The 12,076-nt window shown below is 32.4% G+C and overlaps 1 protein-coding gene across 1 annotated transcript; it reads left to right on the top strand.

Moving 5' to 3' along the window:
- The first annotated feature begins 577 nt into the window (after positions 1–577).
- Positions 578–11,788, top strand: LOC134695925 (uncharacterized). The gene is made up of 9 exons (XM_063557414.1): positions 578–1,038; positions 2,638–2,756; positions 3,550–3,804; positions 5,331–5,468; positions 6,284–6,683; positions 7,908–8,078; positions 8,925–9,009; positions 9,422–9,553; positions 10,279–11,788. The coding sequence occupies exons 1-9, from the start codon at positions 686–688 to the stop codon at positions 11,197–11,199; spliced, it is 2,574 nt and encodes an 857-aa protein (XP_063413484.1). The 5' UTR covers positions 578–685; the 3' UTR covers positions 11,200–11,788.
- Positions 11,789–12,076: the final 288 nt, after the last annotated feature.

The following is a 12,076-nucleotide window of genomic DNA, read 5'->3' as shown; positions in this document are numbered from 1 at the left end:
AGAACTTTCACGATCGTCTCTCAATACTTGACCGCCGTTAGATATTCTTTCACGATCATTTCTCTCATTTAACCGAATGACACCCGTGTATATGTGCGACTACTTGAGAACTACCTGTCATATATGTCGACAATAATGCCCTGTAATGTTTACTCCTTATATTATATCTAGCTAAATTATTGATTTTAGTCTTTCTTAACGACAACTGATTAACACTTTTAAAACACCTTCAAACTTCAAAATATACGAAGCTTACACAATTATAACATAATAAAATTCCAAAAGTCTAGAAGTACAACTACTAAAGCAATTTTCGAAAGTATGTTTGTCTTCAAAATTGGCTTCTGATGAAGTTTAGATTTTCAAAAATTTTGAAGTTCCAAGAACCGATCAACAGATGTTTAAATTTAGATACAATTGAAAAAATACCATTTTCAAAAAATATAATCAATATTTTAAATAGCTTTTAAGATTTAGTGTTCAAATTGTAGTTCAGAGCCAGGTTTACCTGCGAAAATGTTTGTTAAGATTATTGATTGAGGTTACGATTGCCGAACAAGTTATGGCAGTATTAAGGTAGAGACGGACGGGTATCACATGACCTATTATAGCACGTGCATTTTGCGTAATTAAAATCGGTTCCGATTCTTTTTTTACGCAATCCGTAGACAAGATAAACAACAAAATGGCAGACGACCGCGACCGCCTTCGTGTTCGCGGTCGGTTTATAAGGAAAGACAGATTTAAAAAATCAACAAGGATGGACTCTTTGAATGAGAGTGGTAATTTGATTCAAAGGGGAGACCATGATTATGGTTCGAGGGGAGAAATGCCATCGGAACAGACAAAAGAACAGACACCGGTATTAGTTGAAAACATTGCCTCGAATGTTACGGTTTCAACTGATATCGGACAGAGTAAAAACATCTCATGGAATGAAGGCAGGAGGGTTGTTGAGTTGGAAGTTCTAGCGGAACAACTCTTCTGCAACAGATGCAACACCCCACTCCATCTGAAGGATATAGTTGGTGAAATGAGGTAAACAATAATTTTCAGCACCCCTTCATTTTTTACAAAACTATGTAAACCATGTGAAGTTTGTAGGAATATGATTGCAATTCACCTTCAAATATGTCCTGCTGTCAGAAATCATTACAATTTTTCTCTCAATCTAAACCCTTGTACTTTGTAGGAAATACATAATTATTTGGACTAAGGCAAACTATGAAAAATCAAGTTAGATATGAAACATTCCTCAGTTTCTGGCATGTTATATAGCTAACCCTCGGTATTAAGATATTAACAAATATAATGCCTACCCATGTTAAAACGATCATAGAGCATGTCATGAAATAATTCATGTAATTATTTCTTAATTTTTCTATGCTATATGGGTTTTACTCATTTTTTGTAGGCCCTGGCGAATACGGGTCTGTTCGCCCTGATTCGCGTTCGCCATACTACCTGTTAGCCTTGATACCTGTTCGCCCAGGGTCCATTCGCCCAGATTTTTATATTTTCTTTTTGTTTTCCAGTCGTATAATTTTAAGTATTTGAACAAAATATGTTAAAGTTTGTAAACATAAATGACAGAATATTTATATTGCTGTAATCATTTTGTCATTTTCCCTTTGATTTAAAGAGTATTTCTCTTTATTGATATTTGTTAACAAAATAATTATATTCAGTCAATCATGAATGTATACAGTATGAGACTAGTCTCCGAGTATAATAATAAATGAACTTGTAAATCTGTTTCATGATTTACAGTTCGTACATCATTGTATTTCAAGCTGAATATTTTATCAAAACAAAACGTTTCATTTTTATTAATAATCCATCAAAAGACAAGTATGTCTATCACAATAATCAGTGATCTGAATTATTTTGTCATTGAACAATTGACGATCAAGCCATCAACTTTTAAATATTTCCCTATTTCCATAAATTTCTAGAATATATACTATAGAAATATCTGAATAAGTTTATTCAAATTCAATGCCCTGAAAATAAATATTTTTTAGTAGGGCGAACGGACTCTCTGGGCGAACGAACGCAGGGCGAACGTTCCCAGGGCGAACATGTTATTAGGGCGAACATTTCCCGATACCAGCCCTGGCTGACCTAATATCCTGTAGTTGTTAAATTCTGCATCATTTGGTCTCTTGTTGAGATTTGTGTAGATGGTTGTTTTACTGGAAATCATACCACATCATATATAAATAAAATTTTGTTTCTTTCCTCTTCCCTTATATAATGCAACCTATATATATTATATAACTACCCAAGAAAAATGTCCCTACAGACCCTACTCAAAATATTTTGTTTTGACATTCTTAATAGAAATAGTTCTTTTCTTTCAAGTCTATTGATAGACTATGATACATGTAGATAATAAAAATGTAAATTTCTTGACATTTTGGTTAACTTCCCTTCATAAATACAACATAAGTTATTTTTCCTACATGAACCTTCAGGTACATTATTGTACACATGTATGCACCTACCCAGTCCCTGTAAATATATTTTTTGTCTGAAAGGGGAAACAACATATATTTTAAGTTTGGACTCCCGATAAAACAAAATGATGTAAGCTACTGTTCATTATAATAACTATATCAAATTTTTATCTTACAGGTACGGCTTAGGTAGTCTTTTGGAGGTGGCATGTCAGATATGCTCTGGTATGAAACTGGTATCTACAGGCAAGCGGAATGAGAAAGGAGCATTTGATATTAACTCAAAAGTCGCTCTTGGTAAGTGCAAAAAGCTTTAATATTTTGTACTTCATTTATCATTCTGACATGTAAATGTTTTTAAAGTAGTTTCTTTCAAACCCATAAAAAGGGTAATAGGTGTTGAAATTTTGGTACTGTGTAGTCTTATTTATTATTTACAGTGTTACTTACACCAATGATTTCTAACATGTCTATAAAGCATCAAATTGGCTTATGACTTGTTGTTACATGCATCTTTATTATATTTTCAATTGTCTGTATTTGGATCACACGGCCGCCTCTATTGTGCTATTTTGAATAAACTATTGAATTGAATTGAATAAAGCTTACAGTGTAGCTATTACAAATCACTGCAGTGGCTGTACATATGATATTGTTCTTTCTTATTAAAAACTTGCCTAACGTAAAACTAAGAAAAATATTTCATCTTTCCCAGGACAACATTTTTTATTCTATTTTTAGAACACTATTTTTTAACTCAGAGGATATTTGGCATCTTTCAGAAAAGAAAATCCTATCTTCATAACCTCACTAGCATGACTAGTTAGTAAACAGCAACCAATAATTTATTTTATGTATGGGCTTAAATTGATTTTAAGTAAGGAAGTTGTATTTTCTTTGTAATTCTGCTTGAACATTAAAAAAGTCATAATGAATTATGGTATTGAGTTACAAGTAGGTAATAGCGCTATCAATTGTCACCTGCTCTTTTATTGATTTGTAATTGCTTTGATTGATAAAGATATCTATATGTAGTATGTACATGTAGGTAGTAAAAATTAATAATTATAGTAAATTATAATGATTTCAGCAATGATGCACTCTGGAATGGGTCCTGATCATGTTGTGAATTTTCTCAGCACATGTAACATACCCCCACCTGATCCTAAGACACTGAAAAAGAAGGAGAAATGCATAGCATTGTCACTTATTGATGAGGCATCTGATTCCTGCATAACTGCTAGTGCAGAAGAAAAAGCTATTTCTCCAAGTGATGAATTAGAATGCAGTTTTGATGCTGGTTGGCAAACAAGAGGCTCTGGTTGGCAATATAACAGTAACACAGGTATCAAGTCAACATCAGCAATATTATACATGTAGAAATAGCAATTGAGGAGTTTATTGATGTGTAAATGCTTCTGAGTTGCTTAGAAACTGAATCAAGTCGGAAGGAAATGATGTAAAACATGTGTGATATTTAATTTTCTTATACTTCACGTTAAAATGCCATATTTTGATTGGCTAATACGAGGGTGTCATTTTACTCTATCACATAGCTGAGAGGGTGACAACTTTTTTGAATGTTACCCTCTCGTCTAAACCAATCAAAAATAGACAATTTAAAAAACAATGGATTGAATTTACATCAAGTAGTTCAATACAATGCTTAAGTTTTATGTATTGGATCAAATTTTATTATTTAACTGTCAAAATAAAAATAAAAACATCTTGTTTTTTATGTCTAATACTCGTAACGTTGTTATGTACGTGACGTCATAGAAAATCCTTTTAAAAGACAAAAACGATAGGACGTTCAGTATAATAAATTAAATAACACATAGCTGAGAGGGTGATAGAGCAGATTGGTACCCCTTTAAAAAGCATTGTCAACCTTGGCTTCGCCGCGGTTGACAATGTTTTCTCGGGGTACCAATCTGCTCTATCACCCTCTCAGCTATGTGTTATTTATATACTGTCACCTTTACACATCAATAAACTTGTCCAAAATAACTATTTAGGTTTCAACTATGAAAATAATTGGTACATATAGGTTTACCACTGTCCCTCTGTATATATCTTTCCTTTCCTCACAATCATGGTTAAGTTTTTTTGTTTACGGCCATATTCAAACTACTTTACATGGTAGACCAATATACTTGTTCAAAAGATTTTTCATAGGAATAACTAGTAGAACTGTACATTTGGGTTCACTAAAATATAGGCCATTCTATCCTACAGTAATCTGTTAAGTATTAAAAAGAAGATGTGGTATGATTGCAAATGAGACAACTCTCCACAAGAGACAAATCACAAAGAAATTAACAACTATAGGTCACTGTGCAGCCTTCAACAATGAGCAAATCCCATACAACATAGTCCACAAAAGGTCAAGAAATGACAGTGTAAAACAATTCAAACCAGAAAACTAACAGCCTAATTTAAGGTCCAATTCTCAGCAACTATTTTATTTCAATGAAATTTGGTAATAAGTTAGATTTTGATATTCTAACAGAAACAGATGTCAGATGTACCTGCCATATTGGATTTTTTAGGTTTATTTGCAACTTACGGCTCAACAGCAAAAAAAGCTAAGCAAAACTCATATTTACATCTGTGTCATATATTTTTTAAAGAAATAATTCATGGGGCTTCAATATATCAAGATTTTACCATGGGTTGGCCGGAACTTGGCCCTTATGACCAATATTTTAGCGAGGGGTAAAATTTCGGCGTAAAGGGACAATGCATATGACGTGGGAGTAAAATTTCAGACATTATTCATGTATTTTCATTTTTGAATATAATTATCAGAAACTGTTTTTAACCTTTTCTAATGTGCATAAGAATGACATGGACTTTGTATTTTTGCAGGACATTCCAGTCTAGTTGGTGTAAAGACTGGTAAAGTTCTAGACTATGATGTAAGAAGTAAACTATGCAGTATATGCCAGCATCATTTGGGAAGAAAGGAAACAGTTCCAAATCATCAATGCAACAGTAATTGGCATGGTACACAAACAACATTTTTTTTTAAATGTCTTTTTCAAGCAAAATCCAATAACGATGATTTAGGTTAATCCAGATTTCTGTGAGAAGGTCTCCTTATCCAGGATCTGTTTTAGTTTATGCAAATTCATCATTCCAACAACAATAAGAATATCACAAGGTGTGACCATGACTAGCACCTACAGACAATTTTTTATAGCAAACACTCAAAATGGCAATTGTCCTATAGTATGCCCGCCTCTAACAACTTTTGTCCCCTATATATCTGGAGAATCATTATGATTTCATACATTGGTTTTAGTTGACAATTAATGTCCATAATGGTAAAGATACAAAATATTTTCCACTCATTATTCACAGCAGGCCCACAAAGTTCCATCTGAATGAGTCTAGTTTTAATTATAACAGTTACAAAAAACCCAACTTTTTTTTTTCATTGAAAAAAGGACAATGATATTTAGTTTATGATTGCATAGTCATAACACCGCCTTATGGCTATGCGCTCACAAATCAAGTATGTATGTTGACCATATCCCAACAGGGGCAGATCCAGCCATTTTAAAAAGGGGTTGGGGGGATTCCCAACCCAGGGCAAAGGGGGGGAGGGGTTCCAACTATATGTCCCCATTCAAATGCATTGATCGTCTAAAAAGATAAGTGGGGTTCAAACACCCTGGATCTGCCACGGTCATAATGTCAAACAACTATATAATTTTTTAAGTTACTTGTATAAAAAGGGAGATGAAATATGTTTCAGTCATCTTAAATAGTTCTTATGTAAGTAATTGTAGTATTTACAATGTCCTTTTTTGTTACAGGATCAAGTAAAGCCATGGAGCCTGACATGGCTTTATCAATGGTTACTAGGATGGACAACAGAGGGTGCACAGTCGGCATAATTCACGCAGACAATGACTCTACAACATCATCAAGGCTAAAGCAAAAGTTTGCAAACATAAAAAAAAGAGACGACAAAAACCATGTCAAGAAAAATCTGTCGAAACAACTGTATGCAGCAGCAAATAAGTACAAAGAGCTGAAGGGGAAAGGAGTCATTCCATACATACTTAGATGTTATATGTATGCCATAAGTTCAAACCAGTCAAAGGAGAATGATCTTTGTGAAAGATTAGACAGTATAGTTCCTCACCTATTTGGAGACCATTCAGGCTGTTCTGGGGATTGGTGCACATATTCCAAGCAACCAGAAACTTACAGGTTTTAATTTTAACTAAATTTAAAGGATGTTATACATATAAAAGAAAGTCTTTTTAATGTTTTTTATTATGAGTGATATTGTGTCAGAACAAAATTTAAGTTTGGAAGCTGTTCTCATATTGCTATTTCAAATGCTGACAACCAATTTTGTCATAAAACTGCAGAAAAAAACAATATACAATAAAACAAGTACATCCTCTCATTCTATAAAGCAAATAAAATTCCATTAATTTTTTTTTAAATAATGAAAAAAAACGTTGTTTTCAGGTTAGGGCTGTTCCAGAAAATACTATGCCCCCCCCCCCCCCCCCCCCCCCCCCCCCCAGGGAAGGCACTTTTTTTTAACCCCCGCCACCCACAGAAATAAAATTTAACTAGAACAGCACTCCCTTTGAATTTTGGTATTTCAAATACAACCACCCACATAATATTTTTAAAAATTGCCTTCCCTGGGTGGACATAGTATTTTGTGGAACAGCCCTTACACTTTGTACCCGAATTTTCATATAACTTAACCAATTCGGACTTAGACCAGAGATAAATATGTAATCTAAGTTCATACCAGTAGATATGGATATTTTAACACCCTTTATGCTATGCCTCAGGGTGTTAAAATATCCTTATCTTCAGATATGAACGTAGATAACTTATGGTATAGCATCATTAACTAGGACCTCCTAAATAATTTACAGACAATAAAATGACTTGTAAAGATTTCTTGAAGAACAATTTTTCCTGGAATTAAACAACAATTATGTTTTATTTGAATATACTAGTATACTTGCTAATGGACTATTCCATCCGTGATATTATTATCACAAAATTAGTTTTCCGGTAACATACATGTAAAAATTGAAGACCAAATATTCAAATACAACACAGTTTTTGTTATGCACATTTACTCTTTATTTTTTTAAGAAATTTATATATTTTATAATTTTGAAATGTTATCTGCTGCACAGTGCAAAAAACTTCATCCAACAGGTTCTTCATCAGTTTAACCCCCTGAGGAAAAGGTGAGGTTGTCCAATCAAAATCCTTGTTATAAAAAAATGCATTACAATTCATAATGAATAACACACAGTTCAGCAGCTTAAGGAATATTCAACTATGTAACTAAGTGGTAAATAAAATTGTAGTTTAGATCTATTTGAAACATTGCCATAAATCAACATACATATAAATGTATGACATTTCAACTAATTTTCTTTTATATCATTTCAGATATAAACATCTCCCAAAAGGTGAACCATTGTCAAATGAAAACCTGCGTAAACAATTAGAGACAATGACAGAAAATTACAAGAAAAGATCAAGCCAACTTGTAGATTTAGGCTCAACACAGAGCAATGAAAATTTCAACAATATAGTGGCAAGCAAGGCTCCAAAAAATAGGTCAGTAACTAAAAAACATTGATTATAACCTTTCAGTAACATCCACCCAAACAAACATAGCAATAAAGAATAGAGGTCTTTCATTTTTTAAGGGAGATGATTGCTGTTTGTCCGTCAAATGAAGATTGACTATTTAAGAATTTTTTATCTAAAAACTGACTTAGCAGAATTCTATTTTTAAACTATGATCAAATGTAAAACAATCCTTCATTTTGATAGCATTGTATAAACAAAAAAAAACCAACAGTGCAAACAGTTAAATATAAACTTAAGTTTCATTTTATTAAATTAAATTGTGATATGAGGGGGCAGGGAATGGCAGGTGGCAAACTCCAAAACCTCAAAAGATATAATTTAAAAATTCAAAAACTGATATGAGATCTTATGAAACAGAAGTATACATTTCAAAAATATTTGAAGAGTTATTCCCCCTGAAAAAGTTTTATAATAATTATTATACCCCCGCTCCGCTTTATAAAAAGGGGCTATACTGTTTGAACTCTGTCTGTCCATCAGTTTGTCTGTCCGTCTGTCTGTCAGACCCATGAATATTTTTCGTTACATTTTACTTAGGAACTACAATACAAGGATTTCTGAAATTTAGTTTTAGGTTTTATACAAGTCTGCTATACTGTGTGAGGCGTTTCCAGATTCACCACTTAACAACTTCCTGTTTACCGAACACTTGCATATTTTTACACTATTAAAATTATCCACTTGCAGTGGGGGTATCATCAGAGAGTAGTAGTTCGCAGTTTCACTTGTTTTAGCTAGTTTAAATTTCTGACAGCTGCTTTACAATATTAACTTTAAAATGACTGAAATTTGTGAAATTTCTTTTTGTAGATCATATGGTGGAACCAGCTCATTAAAAGCAAGAGTTTCAGCTGCAGTTCTTCAGAAGAATGAAGGTTATACCTGGGTTAACAAGGTATTGTGTTACAGCTTATATATTATAAATAATGTGTATTTCCTCTTTCATCTTACCCCATGTAACATAAACATAGTATAATGGTTGTGACCTGTCAATTTAGGTTTCTCAACAATAATTTAAAAACTGATACAGTGATTTTTGCCAAATTTGATGCAAAGGTGAATGACCTTACAAAGGTGATCAATTTCAAATTGGAAGTTATTGTATTTTTTTAATCAACTTTTTCTTAGCAATGCTTGTCCACACATACCCTGGTAAATGATGTTAATTTGGTTTTTAATTGTTTGAATATAAAGCAGTGTGTGGTTGACCTTCATGCGACCCGATCTAAAGGTCAAATATAGAATTTAAGGGGATGGTTATGTTTTTTGTCATCTAAAACATTTCTCACTAGTTTACCTTGTTTTAGGTTAACAAGAAAGCATTGTTGTCACCAGGCACAATCTCTGTAAGAGTTGGACAGAGGATTGACAGAAAGAGACTCTGGCAAAAGAAGAATAGCTCCTCAGTTCTTTTCAAACGTGACAGATTTAAAAGAAAGGTAAAAGTCAAAATTTTTATTTATCAGTGCAGTACCCTCTGCTGTATAAATACAGGTATATCGATCTCGCTTCCAAGAAATGTTTTGAAGTGATAATTTCAATGTGGATAGGAAAGAGGGCTAATAATAGGTGGTGTGTGTCTTTAAAATTGAGTATATCAACTGTTGTACAATTGAAAGCATGATGTGGCATATATAAATATGCACTTGAGTCAATTTCAACATAGTATTCATTGAATAATAATACATTGCTACTATTTTGTTGAGTGTATTTTCTGTGGTATATTATTTTATTTTATTATTTTTATAACACTTGTTATATATCTTTTATTGTGTGTGTATTGCATATGTTATTGTTTATAATAATATTGTCTGTATCATATGCCCTCCTGGGGCCCTAATTTGGAAAATAAAAATATTCTATTCTATAAGAGAAGTTATCTCAATAATGATAACACCATAACTTTAAAATATATAAGCACAGGGACATGGTGAAACTTACATGATTTTTTTTTAAATTGTAAAAAGGGTAACCTATAATATAAATTGACAAAGACAATAGAAATTGCAATTTTGCCAAAAAATAGAAAACAAGATGATGACAGTTGAAAAGAATGATATGGTTATTAAGAGTTATAACCCATTTATTTTACATAGTACATGTAACAATACAACCAGGTATAAACAAAAAAAAATCTTAATATTTTCTTTTTGTCTTTTTCTAGAATAAGAAAACCTTTCAACAAATTAAGGCAGCTGTTATAGAAGGAGAAACATATCAACCACAAATTGAAGAAAATGTGTCAGTAAGAGACATTGAAAAAATTCCAACAAAATATTCTTTGGAAGGCATAGACAATTATGTTGTTTTTGATTTAGAAACAACTGGGTTATCAAGAACCTCTGATATTACACAAATATCAGCATATGATGGGACAAACATGCTAAATCTGTATGTGTCTCCACGACAATCTATTTCATCAAAGGCCAGTGATGTTACCGGTATTACTTTCTCTTTTGAAAGAAACCAAATGTATTGCCATGGTGTTCCAGTTGAAAGTGTTTGTATAAGAACAGCCTTACTTCAACTAATTGAAATGATACAGAAAAAATCTCGTCCTGTGCTTGTTGGTCATAACATCCATTCATATGATGTTCCTGTACTAAGAAATTTGTTGCACGAGTTTAATCTGCTGAGTTCTTTTGATGACTTAATTTATGGATGCATTGACACTTTGAAAATTGCAAAACGTGAAATACCAAAAGCTGATGTTCTAAATTATAAGCAGCAAACATTAGTTCAAAAGTTTCTGGAGATTGTTTATGATGCTCATAATTCTGAGGAGGATGTTAGAAGTTTATACAAACTGTTCCATCTGAAGCTGAAACAGACATGTTCTGGAAAGGATTTATTTCCATTTAATTATTTGTCAATTGTAGAGGGTTTTTCTAGTGTCATTGTTAAAAAGATTATTTCTAAAGACACTGCAAGGAAACTGTCCTGCACAGGTCTCAACCTTCATCACCTGGAACTTGCTTACAAAAGAAACAATGACGATGGCGTAAAATCCATCATGCAGGAACATGGTTTGAAAGGGAAAACAGCAAATGTATTCAAGAAGTTTTTTTCTGAAAAAGAGGAATAGACTGTAAATGTGGTTAAAGACTCATAAATTTCATATTTATATGCTATAATTCTATAGAAAAACTGGTTATGCCTATCTAAAAATCTAATCTTTTGAAACAACCCTTGATAATAGTTGATTATGATTAAAGTGAAGTTTTTACTAAATTTTGAGTAACCAAAGAGTAATCACACTTAAAATATATATAAGAATTAGGGATTTGTTATAAAATTGCAGCATCGTTTAATAATTACTCTGTCTGTATGTCTGTCACAGTTTCCTTTTCTGTACAATAAATCAAGTTTGCCTCGACAGAGTGAAAAAAATTAATTCACAACAAGTAAAGTATTTTCCTGTCAGAATAAATATTTTCCATTTAGTCAATAATGGTGTATAACTTCCTGAAGCCTGAAGGATTATTTCTCATATAGATTTTTATTTTGATTGACCAATTTTTCATCAGATCATTATGAACTTTTATACAAAAGTAGGTGCTATTGTAACAATATAAGTCCATAGTTATCAAAGTTATCAACTGATTCTTAATAAAGGGGAGATAACTTTAATTTATATACATAAACCAACATAATAAGCATTAGGCTAAGCCATAAATCAGAAATGATGGGGACTCATAATGTCTTATAAAAGTAACAATATTGTCAGTTCCAATGCTTTACCATCTTGCCCCATCCCCACCTCACCATTTTTTCCACATTTTTTTTTAAAGATTTGTTGTAGCAATCTGATCTATGGGCAAAACGATTGTTTTATATGAAGTTTTAATGGAATATGTTTTTTTAAAGATTGCAGTTTTCATGAAATTGGACAAACGTTTCAGTGAGTCCCTTGGAAACTGAATCTGCCCCATATTTATTTTTGAGACTAAACACTTTTGCAA

This window comes from Mytilus trossulus, chromosome 14 (genome assembly GCF_036588685.1).
Source record: "Mytilus trossulus isolate FHL-02 chromosome 14, PNRI_Mtr1.1.1.hap1, whole genome shotgun sequence".
Classification (NCBI taxonomy): Eukaryota; Metazoa; Mollusca; class Bivalvia; order Mytilida; family Mytilidae; genus Mytilus; species Mytilus trossulus.
This window is presented reverse-complemented; position numbering and strand designations above follow the sequence as displayed.

Coding starts and splice junctions, on each gene's coding strand:
- LOC134695925 (XM_063557414.1), top strand. CDS start 686: ATGGCAGACGACCGCGACCGCCTTCGTGTTCGCGGTCGGTTTATAAGG. Junction 5,469..6,283: donor ATGCAACAGTAATTGGCATG/GTACACAAACAA, acceptor TTTTTGTTACAG/GATCAAGTAAAGCCATGGAG. Junction 6,684..7,907: donor AAGCAACCAGAAACTTACAG/GTTTTAATTTTA, acceptor ATATCATTTCAG/ATATAAACATCTCCCAAAAG.